The 24,713-nt window shown below is 45.9% G+C and overlaps 1 protein-coding gene across 1 annotated transcript in view; it reads left to right on the top strand.

The window, feature by feature from the left end:
• Positions 1-24,713, top strand: part of AMN (amnion associated transmembrane protein) — an 84,654-nt gene that overhangs the window by 27,659 nt on the left and 32,282 nt on the right. The window contains exon 4 of the mRNA XM_073610399.1: positions 23,073-23,157. Within this exon, the coding sequence (XP_073466500.1) occupies positions 23,073-23,157 (85 nt within the window). The remainder of the gene's footprint in view (positions 1-23,072; positions 23,158-24,713) is intronic.

Raw genomic sequence — 24,713 nt, 5'->3', positions numbered from 1 at the left:
CCCCGCCCACATGTCAGCAGACCAGAGAAGCACAGGATTGTAATTTTTCATAGCTTCAAAACGTCTTTCTAAATAGGCAAGAATGATTCATGAGCGCGTCCCGTGCCAGGCCCCCCCCTGCAAGGCCCAAGTCTCTAAGTTTAGAGCGAGTTTCGCTAAATAAAGTTGGATGAGGTTTGCTGGAGACGGCTGGGAGACCACAAAGCATGCACTTGTTCCCCGTCATTTCGTGGGCAGGGATTTCCCTAGGATTCTAAGCATGTGTGGCTTTATAAACGGGCGCTGTGCTCACAGCCGTATCGCATTTCATACCAGAGGAGTCAAAACAAGGCGATGAACTTCAAAAAAAAAGCTGGAAAACCCCTTTCCAAAAACAGGATGAAAAAAAAAAATCCAGATTGTGTATAGTCAAAAAGAGGAAAACATCTGTGAGGGCGGCGTTCCAACGCCGCAACGCCGCCATAAATAACTTGCAATTTAAAGGATCAGCCAGACCAAACCAAATGTGACCATGTAAAGAAGCCCACAATACTGATCTCTAATCTGCTTATATTTTTAGCTTTTTCTAGTTCCTCCCTCCCCAGTCAATATGCTAATGGGATTTTTAAATAAAATCTTTTAATTTTCCAATGTATAACTCATATGTCATCCCTGGGTCTCTGTGCTTCTCTATGCAATGCAGGCAGGTCATTGCTGGTGGGAGGTGATGGTGTTCTGACGATTACTGCAGATCGTCGGATAATGCCTCCAGCGATCTGCACATGTGCAGTAGTGACGTCACGCCAGCTGCCGTCAACACTGCGCATGCGCAGATCGTCTGGGGCATTATCCAACCATCAGCAAATCGCGGAGGCAGAATCTGTTAGTTTGATTCTGCCTCGCTCTCCAAGCACCACGCAGTGTACTGTATAGTGTGTGCGGTCATAGCTCCCAACTGTCCCTGATTTCGAGGGACTGTCCCTGATTTGGAACAATGTCCCTCTGTCCCTCTTTCCTCCTCATTTGTCCCTCATTTTGGTCTGATCTATATAGTTGTATATAAAATACACTTTTTATCTATCAAAAAGTGTTTTCCAGTGCTAAACCTTTCATCTGATTTCTAAATTGCTGCATTTGTAAATTCCAAAAGCCAATATAAAGGAATAGTAGTGATAAAAAAAGCACTTGTGGGTTTACGCAATCTTGTTTTTTTTTGTACAATTCTCCTTTAAGGGGGTGTGGCAGGGGGTGTGTCCTATGCCTGCATACTTTTGCTGATAGGTGTCCCTCATTCCCATCTCAAAACGTTGGGAGGTATGTGTGTGGTGGTGGTGGCTGCGAGGGAGACTCAGGAGGAGGAAGCGGTGACCGGAGCAGTGGAAGGTTCGAAAGGAAAGGTGGGGGAGAGAGGAAGCCTGGCACGCAAGTTCGGCAAGTCCGGGGGGGAGCAGCAGCAAGCACCTTCTCCTCACCGGGGCGGGGATTTTTCATTGCACCTCGGTGCTGCAGCCTGGCCGGTGTTCTGTCGATTGCTGCAGATCGGATAATGCCTCTGACGATCTGCGCATTGGCAGGTCAGCTAGCGCGACGTCGCTACTGCGCATGCGCAGATCATCGGAGGCATTATTCGACTATCTGCAGTGATCGACAGAACACCGGCGGCACATTACAGCACCCTGCCTCAATACTCCTCCCAAGAGCCCTCAGTCCTCATACAAGCAGTGGGCTGGCTCTTGTTGGGGGGGGTATGCAAATATAAAAATGCCTTGATGGGTGGAGGTCAGTCTGGAGGAGCCTCTATGATTGAAAAAAACTGAAATCTGTTGAATGAATGAAATAGTTGGGATAGGGACAGACAGGCTGGAGGAGGAAAGAGCTAGAAAATATGGGTGCTCAACTTGTGGCCCTCCAGCTGTTGCAGAACTACAATTCCCATCACACAAGGTGTCATGCTTGTAACTGTCAGCCTTGCAATGGCTCATGGGACTTGTAGTTCCACAACCAGCTGGAGCGCCGCATGTTGAGTACCCAAGAGCTGGATGATACTGGATGTCCTCCAGCCAGGAAACGAAACAGGCTGTAATTTTATTTTTTTTCTTTCGTACATGCAGACTTTTGTGTTTTTCTCCGGGTAGATGAAAGATCCCCTTTCTCCATACAGAGGAGAAATAGAGTACAGGGGCAGGTTTTACAGAGAGTGATCACTGTGACAGCCAATCACAGGCTATCACAGCTATCACAGCTATTACATGATCGGAAGCCATGAAACCCAGAGCTGTCAGTGACAGCTTGGTCTCCATGTTGGGAGCCTGCCATGGCGCGCACTTCCTGGGCATACACAGGTGCACACATATGCAGCCCCACGGGCCCCCTCTATGACACTGCATATTCACTATGTTACCAAAACTATTGGGACGCCTGCCTTTACACGCACATGAACTTTAATGGCATCATCCCAGTCTTAGTCCGTAGGGTTCAATATTGAGTTTGCCCACCCTTTGCAGCTATAACAGCTTCAACTCGTCTGGGAAGGCCGTCCACAAGGTTTAGGAGTGTGTCTATGGGAATGTTTGGCCATTCTTCCAGAAGCGCATTTGTGAGGTCAGGCACTGATGTTGGACGAGAAGGCCTGGCTCGCAGTCTCCGCTCTAATTCAAACCAAAGGTGTTCTATCAGGTTGATGTCAGGACTCTGTGCGGGCCATTCAAGTTCCTCCACCCCAAACTCACTCATCCGTGTCTTTATGGACCTTGCTTTGTGCATAGGTATGCAGTCATGTTGTAACAGGAAGGGGCCGTCCCCAAACTGGCAGGTGTCACAATACTTTTAGTAATCTAGTGTATGTGTGACGTGGGCAAGAACGGGTTAAGATTTCCAGTATGTATGCAAATACTTATGTAAATAAGTTCTTATGTTATGTTAGTTATGTAAATTAGATCTTTAATGGAAGAGTTCAGTAAAATGGAAGATGAGTTATAGCTTATACTGATTTACCCTACATAATTGTTTTTCGTCATTTACCAGCAAACTAAAGATATGTCCAAATATCCATTTTACTTGATCCATCCAAGCCTTGTTAAAATTTCCTGAGCCCTGATGAAGGAGGGCGTTGGGGCCCCCTCCCTCCCCCGAAATGTGTTGGCTGTCTTTGTTAATATGATGAACAATTAAAGTGAGTTGGAGTCCCAATACCATTTGGTTTGGCGCTCCTGTTGTATGTTTTATGCTTTGGGTTCCCACCTGAGTGGAGCCTTGTTCCACGGGACCAACCTTTCCGGAGCCCTTTTGGAGTAAGTTTCCTCATTGAATAGATTTGTTCCTTCTTCCTTTAGAATGAATAACTGTTGAAACACCAGCATCTCTTGGTTTCTTTTTTTGGATTATTCAAGATGGTGGGACCCTGGATATGGATCCTCTAACAATAGAAATATAGTCCTTGGTGGAGCCAAATGGCTTGGGTTCAACGGCTCTCCACAAAGTGGGGGCCCCTCAAAAATACAATAAGTTGCCCCAGAAAAAGTGCGAAACAGGCCAAGAGTCCAACGATGATTTATTGGTTCTGAAAAATGGAAAGGACAGCCAATGTATTTCAGGGGCTCATAGATCTTCCCTTTTCTCATGATTTGGGGGCTCATAAGTGGTACAATCACCAGGGTTTGATTGCTTACTGTGTGAAAAGTCAGATCTGACCAGGATCAGTGAGTCGATGAATCGGCAGGCCTTATTGAAGTTCACTGAGCCCTTATTAAAGTTCACAGAGTTTTGTGAGCTCCTGAAATGCATTTGTCGTTTTATGTGGTCATATGATGAACAAATAAAGCACTTTAAAATCCTTCGCCATTTGGTTTGGCCTTCCTGTTGTATGTTTTATGGTTGAGATTCTCAAGGGGGAACCATGTTTAATGCGAGCAGCCTTTCCAGAGCAAGTCAAGTCTTCGAATAAATGTGGTTCCTCCATCCTTCAGAGCAAATAACTGATGAAATCCTAACAACTCGTGATGATCTCCCCTTCTGGGTTATCCTTCGCACATCTGACTTCCCATTCATTAATCCCATGGATGGGCACTGCAGGCTGGTTGACCCCTCTTATCCTAAACTGGCTGATGGCATGAAGCAGCAGACTCTTGAGTTGGGCTTTGAGGATGTATTCTACTCTTTAATTTGGGGATTTCCTAGCATAGAAAAGCAGAATTGTCTGTGGAAGGGTTAGAAATATTGAAGCCATTTCCTCATACGTGTTTACTGAAAGGAAAAGAATACCTGAAGCCCACATCATGGCTTCCAAGAACGTATCTGCTTTAGGCTTTGCAGGACTTTCAACTGTCCGCAATGCAAACGTGTCCTTTTCTGATATAGATCTGTATTAACCAATGTAGTCTTTGAATAAATTTGGATCCTCCATCCTTCAGCATAAATGACTGATGAAAGCCCAACATCTCTTGACAATTTCCCCTTCTGGGTTATCCTTCACACATCTGACTTTCCATTCAGTAATCCCATGGATGGGCACTGCAGGCTGGTTGACCTCTCTGCTTAAACTGGCTGATGGCATGAAGCAGCAGACTCTTGAGTTGGGATTTGAGCAGGGCTGGACTGGGACCAAAATTTGGCCCTGGACTTCATCCAGACTGGCCCACTTTGACAGGTCTCTCCCATGCCGGCTTGCCACCCAAGCCCCCCCCCCCCCCCCCCCCCCCCACTAGCCATTAGCCGTTCTACATTATTTCTCTTATAGGCAGTACCAGTGGGGAAGCTAGACATTATTTCACCTGGGGCAAAGAATCAGTTTGGCGCCCCCCCCCCCCCCCCCCCAATGGGACAAGATTAGGCAGAAAAGTGAGGCCGCCCTCCTTCCAGATCGTATGATGAGCTTCTCAGTGTTGACTCCTGAGCATCATGTCTGTATTCAGGCGCGATGCATAACTAGCCAGGGAGAGGAGGTGAGCACTGCGGGGGGGGGGGGGGACAGAGGACCGGAGGGAGGCAGCGGTCCACTGTCACTGAAATCGGCCCACTGAGCCATCGGCCCACCGGGAAACTCCCTGTAGTCCCAATGGCCAGTACATGCCTGGCTTTGAGGATGTATTCTACTCTTTAATTTGGGGATTTCCTAGCATAGGAAAGCAGAATTGTCTGTGGAAGGGTTAGAAATATTGAAGCCATTTCCTCATACGTGTTTACTGAAAGGAAAAGAATACCTGGAGCCCACATCATGGCTTCCAAGAACGTATCTGCTTTAGGCTTTGCAGGACTTTCAACTGTCCGCAATGCAAACGTGTCCTTTTCTGATATAGATCTGTATTAACCAATATAGTCTTTGAATACATTTGGATCCTCCATCCTTCAGAGTAAATGACTGATGAAAGCCCAACATCTCTTGACAATCTCCCCTTCTGGGTTATCCTTCACACATCTGACTTCCCATTCATTAATCCCATGGATGGGCACTGCAGGCTGGTTGACCTCCCTGCTTAAACTGGCTGATGGCATGAAGCAGCAGACTCTTGAGTTGGGCTTTGAGGATGTATTCTACCCTTCAACTTGGGGATTTCCTAGCATGGGAAAGTAAAATGTTCTGTGGAAGGGTTAGAAATATTCAAGCTATTTCCTCTTATGTGTTGACAGGAAAAGAATACCTGTAACACATTTCATGGTTTCCAAGAACGTATCTGCCAGGAGGCTTTGCAGGACTTTCAACTGTCTGCGATGCAAACGTGTCCTTTTCTGATATACTGTATAGATCTGTATTACACAATGTAGTTTTTGCATCAATACGGTTCCTCCATCCTTCAGAGTGAATAATTGATGAAAGCCCAACATCTCCCGTTTTGGGTTATCCTTCACACATCTGACTTCCTATTCGATAATCCCATGGATGGGCACTGCAGGCTGGTCCTAAAATAATGTCATTTCCATGTTCTGTGTACTGTGGGAGACCAGATATAGTGACTGCAGAGTCCTGAGTTTAGTAACCCTTTAAGCCTAGGCAGCTTAGATCACATGGTCTCTGACTTCCATTATGGGCATTGCACCTTATTAGAGACTGTAAAGTGTCTTGCCTTTTTTCCTTTAGTTAGATACTTTGTTTGGCTATTAAAGCAAACAGAACCCCAAAGTAATTTCACTTGACTTGCTACCATGTAACAGCCCTGGTGCCGCTCAGAAACCCAGCACTGTCACATGGGGGAGGGGAGAAGTTCTTAAAGTGATTGTAAATGATCACCCCATTTTGTTTAAAATAGAATTGAAAGGCAAAACATGTTGGTATAGATATTAAAAAAAAAACATTATAAATACCTTTTTTCCTCTTTTTTTATAAGTAATCACATTCCCTTGATATCCCTTGATATCGCCCAAATCGCCCCCTCCGCTCCTCCCAGGACCTCCTGCTCTCTACCTCCCTTGTTACCTCCTCCTATGCTCGCCTTCAGGACTTCCCCAGAGCCTCTCCCATCCTCTGGAATTCCCTGCCCTGGTATATCCGATCAGCTCCTATACTGTCCACCTTTAGGAGATCCCTGAAAACTCATTTATTTAGGGAAGCCTATCCCACACCCCACATAACTGGCCCTGAGCCACCCCCATCAAATCATTCTCTGCAGCTATTACCTTTTGTACCACCACCCCCTCCCATTAGAATGTAAGCTCTATGAGCAGGACCCTCCTGTACCTTTTGTATTGAACTGTACTGTAATTGTGTTGTCCCCCTTATACATTGTAAAGCGCTGAGTTAACTGTTGGCGCTATATAAATCTCATATAATAATAATAATAATTCCCTCTGTTCTCAGTTGCATAAGAGCAGGGGGAGGAAAAGCAGCAGCACACTGAGCTTCCCAGTGAATGGCTGTGCAGGAGGGGGGGGGGGGTGTCAGGACAAGTCTGATCATTGGAGGAGAGCCGGCTGAGTTCCCAGCATAGCTACAGAACTGACCACAGTGTGCTCTCCTGCTTATTGTGGTCAGTTTTTAATGGGAATGCAAGGGGACTGGCAAGAACACCAGGGATTTCACACAAAGGAAGCAATACAAAGAGAACAGTAGACTTTCTCATACAAGTACATGGTACAGCAGGAGCATATCAGGAATATGAAGTGTTGGGGTAACAAACGATTTAAACCCTGCGTAAGCCCTAAGGGCACAGTCACACCTTTCCAGTGTGTTACATTAATACAATTATTTTCAGTGGCCCCTGAACACACACAAACAATGCTGCTGCAAAGCACTTGTGTTGTCCGTCGTGCACCATTGTGCGTTATGGTGTACTGCATTGCCAAAAATGGTGCAACTTTATTTATTGGACATTTCGATGCATTGCTCGCCAATTCATTTGATGCCACACATGTCAATACATGAAAAAAAAAACGCACGTTAAACGCATCGTATCAGGACGCCAAAGTCTGAATGAGCCCTGGTTGTGACCACCCACAGTGTCTGCACAAATAAATTCCTGACAGGTCACAATATACAGCCTCAGTTTCAGAATTATCATTGAAAAGTCATCCTTTAGCTTCAGTCCAGGGAGTCTTGCCTAGGCTCAGATGATGTCATCAGTCGGCAGGAAGATGTATTTCCTTAGTCTCCGCCCCCTCAGTGATCAGACTGCAACATTGTAGCAAGTCACATGGCGAGGGGCTGATCGGTGTCAGATATCTCTGTCCTCCCAAAGAATGGAAGAGAGGACCCCCCAAAAGCACGGCAAGCTCCTTTCACAGCCAATGAGGAGGCAGGTGACACAAGAAGCTTCAGATCTGCAGTCAGATAAATCATGATCACTCTGCTGGCATTGCATGGTGTGTGGCCTGTGAGTGACAGATTATGAAATATTACAGATTCACCTGTATTTCTGTTCCCTTTTCTCACGATGAGAAGTACAGAAACGTTCTGTGCCATCGGGGAAGATAGTGACAGGCAATGGCAGGAATTCCCTGACCCAGAAAACTGAAACACGAGACCGCACGAGGTGGAGATGAGTGGTAGGTACCTGTCTCAGCCTGTGTGCCGCCAGCGATGACAGGCCGCGCACGTCTCCCAAATTTCCAATCTGGTGAAAAAGAGCTTCGCCTGAGGCAAGAGAATTGTGCAACACTCCGGGCCGTCTGCCAATCATATCATTAGAAATACAACCGACAGACAACAACAGTGTGTTCCATGTCCGAGGAATAAATCCCACTCTCTAGAATTTCCCTTCCTTCACCTTCTCTGAATAGGATTCTTATACAATTCTAAAAAAGCTGGAGGATCTTCACCTATAACATTATATCTATAGATAGGAAAATCCACCCAGCAAATGAGTTACAAATAAATACCAACAATGTAAAAGGCATTCTTCTCACTGACCACCAATGTAAGGAACATTCTTCCCACTGATCACCAATGTAAGGAGCATTCTTCTCACTGATCACCAATGTAAGGAACATTCTTCTCACTGATCACCAATGTAAGGGACATTCTTCTCACTGATCACCAATGTAAGGAACATTCTTCTCACTGATCACCAATGTAAGGGACATTCTTCTCACTGACCACCAATGTAAGGAACATTCTTCTCACTGATCACCAATGTAAGGAACATTCTTCTCACTGATCACCAATGTAAGGAACATTCTTCTCACTGATCACCAATGTAAGGAACATTCTTCTCACTGATCACCAATGTAAGGAACATTCTTCTCACTGATCACCAATGTAAGGAACATTCTTCCCACTGACCACCAATGTAAGGGACATTCTTCTCACTGACCACCAATGTAAGGGACATTCTTCTCACTGATCACCAATGTAAGGAGCATTCTTCCCACTGACCACCAATGTAAGGAACATTCTTCTCACTGATCACCAATGTAAGGAGCATTCTTCTCACTGACCACCAATGTAAGGAACATTCTTCCCACTGACCACCAATGTAAGGAACATTCTTCCCACTGACCACCAATGTAAGGAGCATTCTTCCCACTGACCACCAATGTAAGGAACATTCTTCCCACTGACCACCAATGTAAGGAACATTCTTCCCACTGATCACCTAAGGAGCATTCTTCTCACTGACCACCAATGTAAGGGACATTCTTCTCACTGACCACCAATGTAAGGAGCATTCTTCCCACTGACCACCAATGTAAGGAACATTCTTCTCACTGATCACCAATGTAAGGAGCATTCTTCCCACTGATCACCAATGTAAGGAGCATTCTTCCCACTGATCACCAATGTAAGGAACATTCTTCCCACTGATCACCAATGTAAGGAACATTCTTCTCACTGATCACCAATGTAAGGGACATTCTTCTCACTGATCACCATTGTAAGGAGCATTCTTCCCACTGATCACCATTGTAAGGAGCATTCTTCCCACTGATCACCAATGTAAGGAGCATTCTTCCTACTGACCACCAATGTAAGGAACATTCTTCTCACTGATCACCAATGTAAGGAACATTCTTCCCACTGACCACCAATGTAAGGGACAGTCTTCTCACTGACCACCAATGTAAGGAGCATTCTTCTCACTGATCACCAATGTAAGGAACATTCTTCTCACTGATCACCAATGTAAGGAACATTCTTCCCACTGACCACTACAGGTTAAAGCTTTTACGAGGAGTTTTCATTCTACTCTGACTGTCCTATGAGACGGCAAGACCCCCTGACCCTCTGTCTGGACAGTGCTGATTGGCCCTGTGCTGATCACATGCACGCTCCCAAAAAAAAAAACCTCTCTAGCAATACACACCAAACTGAGCATGTGCAGCCTGACTCCTTAGACTGTGTTATCAGGAAATGCTAGGGGACAGTGGAAGAAGGGGAGGATCAGAGAAGACAGAATCAAACAGCCTTTTTACACAATGCCACAGTGAGTATAACAAACATGCTTTACTGCATATACAGACTGATTTTACTGTTGTGGATTTAGTAACACTTTAAGTCACCTGATGGATGTTTGGGAGAAGTGTTTTTGTTTTTGTCCTGGTAAGCAATATATGTGACAAGAGCGTTCCTATGAAACGGGACTTGCAGATATAGTCTGGTATGATGATGGCGCTGCCACGCGAACGAACAACCGTTTGATCAGCGAATCGTTGGCAGAAGACGGATCCCTCATCCCGCCGCCGATACATTGAGCCTTTGTGATCGCTGCGCGGATCCGCCATGTATCACCCCGACGTCCTCGCTCGGAAGAGCCGCGCTCGCCGAGACGTGGAAAAGCGAAAACGTCTCATTAACTTGTACCGGCTGCAGACGCATCTGCAAATCACGGCTGTCTGCTGACACAAGCGCCGCGTTTCCGTGGCAACCGTCACCTTGAAATTCCATCTTCCTTTAGATCGGTATCAGCCTTTTAAACAGCTCCTGTACAGAAGGGCGCAAACTTCACTCGCCGCCTCCGTGGCGGCCTCCGCCTGGCTGCAGAATGATTTATTCAGGCAGCAGCAGGAGCTGGGAAATAATTGGGGGGGAAAAAAATAGATAGATAGACCTGCGCGGGCAACTTCGGGATAAAAAAAAAAAAGGGTGTCCTCAAAGGAACTCATGGAGGGAATCGCAACAGGTTCACTTTAATGGTGGCAGCCTGCGTACTCCCCTCCATTTCCACCGCTTTGTTCAGCCACAGCAGTGTAAAGAATTCTCTGATTCATGACTTGGGGTCCATTAAGACCGTGGCATCCTGGTACATTGCATTAACACGCGTTTTTATTTATTTATTTCACACGCTAACTTGTGTAGCATTAAATGAATGAGCAGGCAATACACCGAGATGTTCAACAAACAAGCTTGCGCTGTTTTTTGGCAATGCAGCACTCCAAAATGCATGGTAGCGAGTGATGGACGCACTGCGACACGTGCATTAGAGCCAAGGCCGTCTTTAATATTGATTGACCCTGGGCAAACCTTTCTCTTAGGCCCTCCTGAATCCACATATCAACTATTTGAGGGCAGTGCGGGCTCTAATCAGGACCGTCGTCAACACAGGGCAAAAGGGGCAGCTGCCCTGGGCCCAGTTATTGTTGCGGGGCCCAAAGCAGCTGCCCCTTTTGCCCTGTGTTAAAGACGGTCCTGATTGGAGCAGCATTGCTTTTGTGTGTTTTGTGTGTTTTGGGGGGGGGGGGGGGCGTTCAAAATGAATGCATGAACACACCACACTGGAAAGGTGGGAATGGGCCCTTGGGTCTTATGCAGGGTTCAAGACTCTCTCCCCTCCCCCATATGATGGACCGACACCAGCGCTGTCATTTTAGGAAGGGGAGTGAACTTACATAGGGCTGCTGTTTGCTTCAATAGGCGAACCGAGTGCTGAGCGAATAAAGCGTCAATGAGTGTGGGCAGAATTGTGGGTGTGGCAAAATCGTGCTAACAACGGGAGGGGCTTAAAACTTTAGACTGCTCGCCGTGTACATTGTAACATTATATATATATATATATATATATATATATATATATATATATATATATATATATATATATATATATATATATATATATATATATATATATATATAGAGAGAGAGAGAGAGAGAGAGAGAGAGAGAGAGAGAGAGAGAGAGAGAGAGAGAGAGAGAGAGAGAGATCTCTATATATATATATATATATATATATATATATATATATACAGTGTGTGTGTGTGTGTATATATATATATATATATATATATATATACACACAGACAGATTTTATATATATAAAAAAAAAAATCTGAAAATCTGTCTGCGTGTGTGTGTATATATATATATATATATATATATATATATATATATATATATTTATTTATTTCAGGTACTTATATAGCGCCGTCAATTTACGCAGCGCTTTACATATACATTGTACATTCACATCAGTCCCTACCCTCAAGGAGCTTACAATCTAAGGTCCCTAACTCACATTCATACATACTAGGGATAATTTAGACAGGATCCAATTAACCTCCCAGCATGTCTTTGGAGTGTGGGAGGAAACTGGAGTACCCGGAGGAAACCCACGCAGGTACAGGGAGAACATGCAAACTCCAGGCAGGTAGTGTCGTGGTTGGGATTTTTTTTTCTACATCAAAAACTCATGGAAAGTAGTTTATATGGTTTCCAATGGTATAGGTCACACCAGAGCGGTCATTTCCAGGAAAAAAAATTAGAACATGCTGCATTTTTTTTTCTGCACTACTCTCTACTGGAATGTGGTAAAACGCATCAAAATGCACTGGAATATACATGTCCTTATTTAAGGTTAAGAAAAAAGAGAAGAAAGCACTGTACTGCATCAAAAAAGCACTGGAAAGCATAAAATGCACGTCAAAAACGTGTATACAGAAAAGCATCCGGAACGCATCTGGACTGCGTTTTCTATGGTGTGAACTGGTCCTAATGCCGCGTACACACGGTCGGACTTTTCGTCTACAAAAGTCCAACGGACGCCGACGGACTAAAGCTGGCTGGTAATCCGATCGTGTGTGGGCTTCTCCGGACTTTCAACTGACTTTTTCAGCCTCAAATCCGACGGACTTTAGATTTGGAACATGCTTCAAATCTTTCCGACGGACTCGAGTCCGGTCGAAAAATCCGCTCGTCTGTATGCTAGTCTGACGGACAAAAACCCACGCTAGGGCAGCTATTGGCTACTGGCTATCAACTTCCTTATTTTAGTCCGGTGTACGTCATCACGTAAGAATTCGACGGACTTTTGTGTGATCGTGTGTAGGCAAGTCTGTTCGTTAGAAAGTCCGCCGCAAGTCCGTCGAAAGTCCGTCGAAAGTCTGTCGGACAGGCTGTCGGACTTTTGTAGCTGAAAAGTCCGACCGTGTGTACGCGGCATAATAGAGATCAGTGTGTAATGCAGAGTTCAGGGGTCGGGAGGGCTTAAAGTGTTACTAAATACACAACAGTAAAATCAGTCTGTATATGCAGTAAAGCATGTTTGTTATACTCACTGTGGAACCTAAGGGGTAAATCCTCCGCATTGTGTCAAAAGGCTGTCTGTCTTCTCTGATCCTCCCGAGCCTTGGGGACACTCTGCACATGCTCAGTTTGGTGTGTATTGCTAGAGAGTTTATTTTTCTTGGAAGGGTGCATGTGATCGGCACAGGGCCAATCAGCACTGTCTAGACAGAGGGTCAGGGGTCCTGCATCTTCATAGGACAGTCAGAGTAGAATGAAAACTCCTCCTACAAGCTTTAACCAGACACTGATAGAAGTCACAAGACTGCTATATACTGCTGATAAAAAAGGTATTTAGCCGTTTATATTTACTAAAACTATTGCATTTCCATGTTCTGTGTACAGTGGGAGACCTAGGGTTGCCACTTTTTCTTCAAGCCAAACCCGAACACTTTAGTGGCGCACAGTAAAAAAAATTCGTTTTTGTATACACTATAGTATTGTAACAGACCTGGGACACCTTTGGGCACTCCAAAGAGAATAGTAATGCTGGGCGCATAGTGCCCCCTCACCCTGTTCCAAGCCACATTCCTGTCTGAATAATGTGTCTGGGTTTCAGGTGGACTGAAACCCGGACACACGATTCAAAACCTGGATTGTCCGGGTGAATCCCGGACAGGTGGCAACTCTAGGGAGACCAGATATAGTGAATGCAGGCTCCTGGATTCAGTCACACTTTAACTTTCAAGTTTGTAAACACAGTACAGCAAAATATTTTCTCCCTCCCCAAACCTCTCCTTCCCCAGTGTAGCTACCCCATATAGATGTCACCCTCTCCTGTGCCCTGTGGACACTTTATTTCTATTTTTGAAACTAATGCCCCGTACACACGGTCGGACTTTCCAACTTAATATATGCGATCGGAGCTTGTTGTTGCAAATTCCGACCGTGTGTGGGCTCCATTGGACTTTTTCCATCGGAATTTCCGACACACAAAGTTTGAGAGCTGGCTATAAAATTTTTCGACAACAAAATCCGTTCGCGTAAATTCCGACCGCGTTGTGGACAATTCCGACGCACAAAGTGCCACGCATGCTCAGAATAAATTAAGAGACGAAAGCTATTGGCTACTGCCCCGTTTATAGTCCCGACGTACGTGTTTTACGTCACTGCGTTCAGAATGATCGGATTTTCCGACAACTTTGTGTGACCGTGTGTATGCAAGACAAGTTTGAGCCAACATCCGTCGGAAAAAATCCTAGGATTTTGTTGTCGGAATGTCCGAACAAAGTCCGACCGTGTGTACGGGGCATAAGTCTTTTGGACTCTTAATTCTTCCTTTTTCATGTTGTTTTTGATGTATGTATTTATGGACCCCCCCCCCTATCCCCCTCCTTATCTATGCCCCAGAGTAGCTTATTTGGTTCCTGCTTAAATTTGGTCAAGAGGAAGTAGAGAGGAGACATTGCTGGAAGAATCGAGGGGATATGAGAGATCCATATGGATCTCCTGTGTCCTGTGGAGTGGACACTTTATTTCTATTTTTGAAACGCTTAGTCTTTTGGACTCTTAATTCTTCCTTTTTCATGTTGTTTTTGATGTATGTATTTATGGACCCCCCCCCCCCCCATCCCCCTCTTTATCTACGCCCCAGAATAGCTTATTTGGTTCCTGCTTAAATGTGGTCAGGTGGAAGTAGAGAGGAGCCATTGCTGGAAGTGGCAGCAAAGGAGAGAGACCTGAAAAATGTCAGAACTCCTAATAAAAACTAAGATAATTGATATTTATACAGTATAAACACAATATGGAAACACTGACAACACCCATAACAAGTAATTTGCCTGGTTTACGCTTAAAAAGTCAACAGCACGATAAATGATCAGCAGGAACAGGTAATTGATTTTTACAAAATGTCTGTAAGTTTACTGACGGTTGGCAGCCCTGATAGGGACCTTAGATTGTGAGCTCCTTGAGGGCAGAGACTGACATGAATGTACAGAATGTACAGATTGAATGTAAATTCTCGGCTTCAAATAAATATCTGTAATAATAAGAATTGTTGATCAGGCACTCGGTGAGCTGATCTGTGCTGGAATTTTAACAGTTTTTTTTTTTTTTTTTTTTGCTCTTTCACAACCCTGTACAAAAAATAAAAAATAATTTCCTTTTACAAAGTTTCTCGGTTGCATTATTGGACATTTAAAAGAACCTGGAAATGAGATGGAAAAAGCAGAATAGATGGGGAGGAAGGGTAATTTTTGACACAGACAGATGATCTTCGCGGAGACCTGGCGAGATCTGATTTGGTTACAGTCAAGGAATTTTCTATATTGAAAAGTCTGGGTAGTTTCCGCTCAGGTCATGAAAGGTTAGCGATAAGCTTCCTTGTTAATAAAAAAAAAAAAGAAAATCTGCCTGCACTTCAAGAGGGCCATCTAGTGGTGAACAGAGCAAATGCGTTCAATGCTGATTGAAGGGTATTTTATTATATTATTATACAGTATTTATATAGCGCCAACAGTTTACGTAGCGCTTTACAACTTGAGGGTAGACAGTACAAGTACAATACAATTTGATACAGTAGGAATCAGAGGGCCCTGCTCCTTAGAGCTTACAATCTAAGAGGGGAGGTCAAGAGATACAAGAGGTAATAACTGTGGGTGGGGTATGTGCACATTTTAATTTGTATACAATACTATATATGCTGGATTGCTTTTTTTTTTTTTTTTTTTTTTAATTTTTGTTTATTAACAATTTTTTACAACACTAATGCCCCGTACACACGGTTGGACATTGATCGGACATTCCGACAACAAAATCCATGGCTTTTTTTCCGACGGATGTTGGCTCAAACTTGTCTTGCATACACACGGTCGAACAAAGTTGTCGGAAAATCCGATCGTTCTGAACGCGGTGACGTAAAACACGTGCGTCGGGACTATAAACGGGGCAGTACCCAATAGTTTTCATCTCTTTATTTATTCTGAACATGCGTGGCACTTGTGTGCGTCGGATTTGTGTACACACGATCGGAAATTCCGACAACGGATTTTGTTGTCGGAAAATTTTATAGCCTGCTCTCAAACTTTGTGTGTCGGAAAATCCGATGGAAAATGTGTGATGGAGCCCACACATGGTCGGAATTTCCGACAACAAGGTCCTATCACACATTTTCCGTCGGAAAATCCGACCGTGTGTACGGGGCAATACAGTACAACATGTACCAAAATCCCCCCCCCCAACCACCCTCTCTCTCCCCCCTCCCTGTCCCTTGTGCCGCCTTTCAACAATCACAGGATCAGTTTATGCTTCTAACTTTTTAGAAAGCAATTTATGATTGAGCTTACAAAATTTGCATCCATGCATTGCAGGATATCACACTTGTTCCTGCAGTGAGTGAAAAACCTACTACTTTCTGGCATGTGCGCTGTGGTGTCATTCATTCTTAATGGCACCCCAAATGTGTCTGTGCTAAATCGCACCAGAATGCAACGTAATACCATTGTGATGCAATGACAAAAAGAAAAAAAAATATCCCTATGGCAGACAATTGAAATAAATGGGCTGCCCTACACATGATGCGCCTAGACGCGCAAATACGCGTGCGCTGTCTCACATGCATTGTTTCATTTTCGCCTCTTTGTGTACATTCAGCTGCAGGGCAGGGCATACCCAGGCTAACAGCTGATTGGGCCGGACAAGGCAGCTCCCACCCCCTGGTCAGCACTGCTGTGTCTCCTGCTCTGCGTGCCCGAGTAATGTGAAGGAGGGTGAATAGCTGCCAGGGGCTGTGTAATGTAAAGGGGCCGTGTAATGTAAAGGGGGTTGTGTAATGTAAAGGGGGCTGTGTAATGTAAAGGGGGCTGTGTAATGTAAAGGGGGCTGTGTAATGCAAGGTAATGTAAAGTGGGCCAGAGGTGCAGGGGCTGTGTAATGTATAGGGGGAGGGTCAGAGGTGCAGGGGGCTGTGTACTGTAAGGGGGGGGGGGAGTCAGAGGTGCAGGGGCTGTGTAATGTAAGGGGGTCAGAGGTGCAGGGGCTGTGTAATGTAAGGGGGCCAGAGGTGCAGGGTCTGTGTAATGTAAAGGGAGCCAGAGGTGCAGGGGCTGTGTAATGTAAGGGGGTCAGAGGTGCAGGGGCTGTGTAATGTAAGGGGGTCAGAGGTGCAGGGGCTGTGTAATGTAAGGGGGTCAGAGGTGCAGGGGCTGTGTAATGTAAAGGGGGTTGTCCTGCACTTTACCCACAGTTATAGCCTTTTAAGCTGCATGTTTTTTATTCTGAGTTTTCTGAAAGGCCACCAAAAGTCCCACATGCTGCATTTTTGGTACACTTTCAGAAAACAGAAGAAAAAATTGGGGGGGGGGGGCGGTGACCGCACCAGATGACACCAACCCTAGTGACACCACTGCTCCTACCTGGCCAGTTGCCCTGTCACCTACTTGGCTGGTTGCCTTGTCTCGGGAGTCGGGATCCGCCCATATGCCTGGACTGGCACCCAGCTCAACCTCTCATTAAGTCGCTGAGAGCCTGACCTGGCCGCTCCCACCCCTTCCACAGCCCAGCGCTTCAGTGAGGGATGGAGGGGGGGGGGAGCAGACAGCGGTGACTAACAGTGCTCGGGGAGTTTTGAGAACCAAGCGATCAATGATGTTTGATCGCTCACTTCTCAGTGTTAGAGGAGCCAGGGGACAGATGCTGGATCCACCTAGGTAAATATGATCCTGGAAAAAAAAATTCCCATAGTTCTCTTCCATTAAGGGCTCATGTGCGCCACCGCCCCCCCTTATCCAATGTGTCCGGCCCCTTTTGGGACACCGGATGCATGCATCCCAATGGGGGAGGAGTTTTTTTTTTAAGCACCTGATTAGAGTCAGAGGCTCTATTAGGCTTCAAAATAGGGTGGGCTCAGGGCACAGAGAATGCGAATGGGGCCCACCCAGGTGTGTTACAAGCGAATAAATATTTGCTATAGAAAAATGTATCCTCCTCCGGGCCAATCAGGAAGCGGGTTGTGAGACCTGTCACCCGATTGGCTGAAAAGACAGGCGATCCTATTGGACATTCAGGAGGAGGGGAGGAGACGCACGGCCGCCGAAGTGCAGGAGCTGGCGATCCTATTGGACGCTCAGGAGGAGGGGAGGAGACGCACGGCCGCCGAAGTGCAGGAGCTGGCGATCCTATTGGACGTTCAGGAGGAGGGGAGGAGACGCACGGCCGCCGAAGTGCAGGAGCTGGCGATCCTATTGGACGTTCAGGAGGAGGGGAGGAGACGCACGGCCGCCGAAGTGGAGGAGCTGTCCGCTGCCAATGCTGATTCCCGTTCCCTTCAGAGGCCCGATCCCAAACCAGATGCCCGTTGCTGATACCCGGTTCCGCTGCTGATGCCCGATGCCCGCTACTTATATGGGATAAGACAGCGAGTGGGGGGGGGGGGCTGGGGGGTTTGAGGTCCTGCCGGCCGCCAAGGGGGCTGGTTGTTTGTCGCCCCCCCAAAAAAGGAACCACCAGCCGCCATTGTTCTCTTCTGAGAAATGTATTTAAAGGATGTGCAAAGTGCTGAAAGATAGGGAAGGGAGATGGGGAACCTATTATAGCCAATGGGGATGAAGGTTTAGCAAATAAAAGGATTTGAAATGTTTTTCACGTTGCTACGCAATCCCGATCACTGCTGCAATATAATCAATGTTTGTTTTTATTGCTTTAAACTGTAACATTGTTATCTGTGAATGGAAGTGAAATGTAAATATAAAAGGGCCGGGACACGTAGGGGATTCCTGGTGAGAATTGGATGTAGTTGGCGGTAAGGTTGGCGGTGAATGGAAGGCGTGGGGAGGACAGAAGTGAAACTTCTTTAAATACAAAAAGGAATTTCCAAAAACAAACATGACTGTATATGAAGTCAGCGGAGGGCGTCTGTTTAGAGGAATGGGAAGTGTTGTGCCTCTTCTAGGAAAGGGAAGTCCAATCCCTTCCAGAAAAGCTGTACTCAGAGATACCTCCTGAACATGCTGGCTGCCTGGCGTTCTCTGTTACTTACCTGGAAAGGAAAATCAGAGCGGCTGACTTGTTCTCGGTCCCAACGTCTGAGAATAATGAAGCTGATGGATAAGTATGACAGCTGGGAAACGGATCATACCAGGACCAGCACTTATGGGCCCATCTACATAGGAGCACATTACCACAACGTATCATAAATACATTCGTGCGTCGCACTACCATCCACTTTAAGTGTCAGCCCAATGCACAAAGGCATCTAGGGGGGGTGGTAAAAGCTGGTGGTTGGGCCACTGTTTTACCGACCTCCCACCTGAAACATAACACGGCAGGAGACTGGCCACGTGGCACGGTCGCAGCAAATTTAACTCTGCATGCCCGGTTTGACAGGTGGCACCGCCTGACTTGCCTATTGAAGTCAATGTGGCTGCACTGCAACTGTGAGCCAAACCTTTCCTGGAGCCTCCTGTGCTTACTGCCCTCTGAGAGCCCTTTCACACTGAAAGCGCCCCGGGCGTCGGCAGTAAAACGGTGCTATTTTTAGCGCTGCTTTACCGACGTTTTAGCGGTACTATTCTGCCGCTATCGGGGCGGTTTTAACACCCGCTAGTGGCCGAAAAAGGCTTAAATCTGCAGCAACGCCTTGCCGGCAGTTCGGCGGTGCTGCCCATTGATTTCATTTCATTGATTGGTGTATTCACCGCTCCTCCACCGCCGCAAAGAAGCTGCTGGCAGGACTTTTCGTGATGCCCAGCCAGCGCAGCGCCCCGGTATGAAAGCACTCTGGCTTTCACACTGGGATTGCAGCTGAGGCTTTTTTCAGGCGCTTTGCGGGCACTATTTTTAGCGCTAAAGCGCCTGAAAAACGCCTCCAGTGTGAAAGGGGTCTGACTTCTTTCACACAGGTGGTTGAGCCACAGTTTTGCCACCCCCAACCACTCACTTAAAACGTAGCGTGGCACCCAGAGGGGACTATATATGCGTCACAGCAAATTTAAGGTGGTTGTAAACTCTTACATGTACCCAGTGAAGTGACTGGCCTCAAGGTGATACAAAGAGATGAAACAAATCCTCCTACAGAAGTTGTACCTGTTTATCTGCAGTCTTCTCTTCTCTACAGCCGTTGAAAGTCCAGATATTTTACAGCTTGTCTGAGCTTTCAAAAAGCAGAGGGCAGAGAGCTGAGGTAACACTCTGCAGAGCTCAGAGAGTGATGATTGGAGGGAAGGGACACACCCCCATTCACACAGCACGTGGGAACGGAGCCGAGGCTGTCAATCACAGCCTGTGTGCAGGAGCTCCCTCCCCTGTCACCTTTTTTCCTCTTGGTGTCAGAAAAGCCTGTCAGAAGTGATTCATGCTGATAGCAGAGGAAGGAGACAGCAGACAGAAATGGCTTGTAGTGCTCTGGATTGAGACACGTACACACTTGTAGGGGTGTCAAACTGCGGCCCTCCAGCTGTTGCAGAACCAAAAGTGTCATCAAGCCTCTGCCTTTGGGTGTCATGCTTGTAACTGTTATGCCCTGTACACACGGGTGGACTTTTCGGCAACAAAGGTCCGACAGTCTTTCCGACGGACTTTTGATGGACTTTCTAACGACCGGACTTGCCTACACACGATCACACCAAAGTCCGACGGATTAGTATGTGATGACGTACACCGGACTAAAATAAGGAAGTTGATAGCCAGTAGCCAATAGCTGCCCTAGCGTTGGTTTTTGTCTGTCGGACTAGCATACAGACGAGCGGATTTTTCGACCGGACTCGAGTCCGTCAGACAGATTTGAAACATGTTCCAAATCTAAAGTCCGTCAGATTTTCGACCGAAAAAGTCCGCTGCAGGTCCGATGGAGCCCACACACGATCGGACTGTCCTACGCATTCGGTCCGTCGGACCAGTCCGGTCGAAAAGTCCGCCCGTGTGTACGCGGCATTAACCTTGCAATGCCTCATGGGACTTGTAGTTTGGCAACAGCTTGGAGGACCACAGGTTTCCACCTGTTCTATAGAGGGATAGGCTTTGTTCATATTTCATGTCTGAGGTTTACAACCTTTTTAACTTAGCATGCTGAGTTTGACAGGCAGTGCTGCCTGCCAGACTTGCCTATTGAAGTTGATGGGATCGCACCGCAAGCGTATGCCAAACATTTGGCGCAGTGTTTCTATTAGAAATATTCTTTTGTCTAGAAAGGGAAAAAACATGCATTCAGGAGACAGCAGTATCACCTCCTTAGCGCTCAGTGCCTTGAAAAAGTATTCATACCCCTTGAAATTCTCCACCTTTTGTCATGTTACAACCAAAATTGTAAATGTATTTTATTAGGATTTTATGTGATAGACCAACACAAAGTGGCAAATAATTGTGAAGTGGAAGGAAAATGATAAATGGTTTTCAGTTTTTGTTACAAATAATATGTGAAAAGTGTGGGGTACATTTGTATTCAGCCCCCCCTGAGTCAATACTTTGTAGAACCTCCTTTCACTACAATTACAGCTGCAAGTCTTTTTGGGGATGTCTCTACCAGCTTTGCACATCTAGAGAGGGACATTTTTGCCCATTCTTCTTTGCAGAATATCTCAAGCTCTGTCAGATTGGATGGAGAGCGTCTGTGAACAGCAATTTTCAAGTCTTGCCACAGATTCTCAATTGGATTTAGGTCTGGACTTTGACTGGGCCATTCTAACACATGAATATGCTTTGATCTAAACCATTCCATTGTAGCTCTGGCTGTATGTTTAGGGTCGTTGTCCTGCTGGAAGGTGAACCTCCGCCCCAGTCTCAAGTCTTTTGTAGTCTCTAACAGGTTTTCTTCTAGGATTGCCCTGTATTTGGCTCCATCCATCTTCCCATCAACTCTGACCAGCTTCCCTGTCCCTGCTGAAGAAAAGCATCCCCACAACATGATGCTGCCACCACCATGTTTCACAGTGGGGATGGTGTGTTGAGGGTGATGTGCAGTGTTAGTTTTCTGCCACACATAGAGTTTTTGTTTTAAGCCAAAAATTTCAATTTTGATCTCATCTGACCAGAGCACCATGTTTGTTTCCACATGGTTTCTCACAAACTGCAAATGGGACTTCTTATGACTTTCTTCCAACAATGTCTTTCTTCTTGCCACTCTTCCATAAAGGTCAGATTTGTGGAGAACACGACTAATAGTTGTCCTGTGGACAGATTCTCCCACCTGAGCTGTGGATCTCTGCAGCTCCTCCAGAGTTACCATGGGCCTCTTGGCTCTTCTCTGATGAATGCTCTCCTTGCCCGGCCGGTCAGTTTAGGTGGACGGCCATGTCTTGGTAGGTTGCCAGTTATGCCATACTCTTTCCATTTTCAGATGATGGATTGAACAGAGCTCCGTGAGATGTTCAAAGCTTGAGAAATTTTCTTTATAAACTAACCCTGCTTTAAACTTCTCCACACCTTTATCCCTGACCTGTCTGGTGTGTTCCTTGGCCTTCCTGATGCTGTTTGTTCACTAAGGTTCTCTAACAAACTTCTGAGGGCTTCACAGAACAGCTGTATTTATACTGAGATTAAATTACACACACAGGGGGACTCTATTTACTATCTAGGTGACTTCTGAAAGCAATTGGTTCCACTAGATCTTAGTTCGGGGTATCAGAGTAAAGGGGGCTGAATACAAATGCACGCCACACTTTTCAGATATTTGTAAAAAAAATTGAAAACCATTTATCATTTTTCTTCCATTTCACAATTATGTGTCACTTTGTGTTGGTCTATCACATAAAATCCCTATAAAATACATTTACATTTTTGGTTGTAACATGACAATGAAATGAAATGTGGAAAATTTCAAGGGGTATGAATACTTTTTCAAGTCACTGTAGACACTGCTGCTCTGACACCCTCTGAAAAGCGATCCTCAGTGGGCAGTAGAAATTGCCACTTGTGTGAGAGAAGCCTAAGGGAATACGCCTGCGTATACTGCAACCCACACTAAAGCACTACTGTTCATTACATTGAAAAAAAAACAGAATAATGCACATAACATTTTTAGTCCATTGTGATGCGTTGACGCCCTATTAAAATCAATGGGCTGCCATAATGCAACGCACGTTAATGTCTGCATTTTAACACACTGGCTAGGTGTCAATGGGCCCTAAACCCTCAGACTCCTTGTATTTGGATTATATTTCCGGTGGTGCAGAGGTTAGCAGTGGTGTGTGATGTGATCTCCATCATTCTGACCTTGTTGCCATGTTTTCTCTCTACAGTATTTGCCTCTGGATGGAGAGTTCATCCTGTCACCCGGTGCCGGGTTTTTGGCGGCTCCTGCTGAAGATCCAACATGTGGTGAAGGTGAGGATGATGCATGATATGTACTATGAGTGTCTAGACCAGCCTTTCTCTACCTTTTCAACACGGAGGAACCCTTAAAATAACTTTCTGGGCTGAGGGAACCCTACTAAAATGACTATATCTACAACACGTGATACATTAGTGTGATGGTCAGTGGGAAAGAATGCTCCTTACACTTGTGGTCACTGGGAAGAATGCTCCTTACACTTGTGGTCATTGGGAAGAATGTCCCCCTTACAGATAGCCAAAAAGATCAATGAAGTCAGTGGGAACTTATCTGTGAAGCAGAAATTGCTCAAGGAACCCCTAGCAACCTCTGGAGGAACCCTAGGATTCCATGGAACCCTGGTCTAAAGCCTACCCTTTATAATGAGGGTGCTGGCATATCAATTCCTTCAGACTCTTCTTACTCCAAGGGCCAAGGCCATGCACAGCATTTCTTATTTCTAGCGGAAATCCTTCAAAGTTTTTGGCCAAAATCTTCAAGAGCCCACCAAACCCTGAGGATTCTGGCCAGGAACCTGCAATTCGACAAGAACCCAGCAAACCACTGGGATTTGGCATGAGCCCATGGTTGTGGTGATCCTAAAATTCATCCATACTTGTAAAGGATATTAAAATGAGAGCACAGATATGATAATAAATCCCCACCCCTGAGAATCCATGCATTGTGATCCTCCAGAAATGTGGACACCTTTGCTCCTGCAGAGGTGAATTACCAGAGCTCTGCTGGTGCACAGTGGTTTCCTTATCTTGCACTGCTAAGGGCTAACAAGCTTTGAACAGCTGTATGAATGTAGGATGAAAGGCTCGGGTATTGTTGGCTGTGTCTGTGCTTTAAACCGATTGGTTTGGGATGGCACAAACCTAGGTATGTATGATTTGAAAAAAACAAAACCCTAGCTTCTCTTCCAATATGGTTACCAGTACGTTGACCACATTAGAAGAGAAGCTAGGGTTTTTTTTTTTTTCAAATCATACTTACCTAGGTGGATGCAGCCAGGGGCGGACTGACCATTCGGGCACTGCCCGAGGGCCCTATGCCACTAAGGGGCCCCATCAGGGTTGCCAGCCTCAATAAAACCAGGGACAGTATGTAAAAATCTGTGTTTTTTTAAAAATCCCAAGATTATAGCTGCCCCGCCTCTCCAGTACCTTTTCAATGTGTGTATGTGTATCCTGTGTGTGTATATTGTGTGTCTTTGTGTGTAAACTGTGTGGCCCCATAATCTATTGCCTGGGGGCCCCATAATCTCCTATTGCCTGGTGGCCCCATAATCTCCTATTGCCCGGGGGCCCCATAATCTTCTCCTACTGCCCGGGGGCCCCATAAACTCCTATTGCCCGGGGGCCCCATGAGTTGTCAGTCCGCCCCTGGATGCAGCATCGGTCTAATCACTATGTGCGGTACTGATTCCCCCTACTGCTTGGGCTCCACCCCCCCCCCCCCCCCCCATCCTGCAGTGCTGCTGGCTACCCTTCTCTCTTCTCCCCTGGCTGCTGAGGGGGATGTTTCAGGAGGAAGAGCAGGGTAAGGAGCTATTAAACATGTCGTT

This window comes from Aquarana catesbeiana, linkage group LG13, assembly GCF_042186555.1.
Source record: "Aquarana catesbeiana isolate 2022-GZ linkage group LG13, ASM4218655v1, whole genome shotgun sequence".
Taxonomy (NCBI): domain Eukaryota; kingdom Metazoa; phylum Chordata; class Amphibia; order Anura; family Ranidae; genus Aquarana; species Aquarana catesbeiana.
This window is presented reverse-complemented; position numbering and strand designations above follow the sequence as displayed.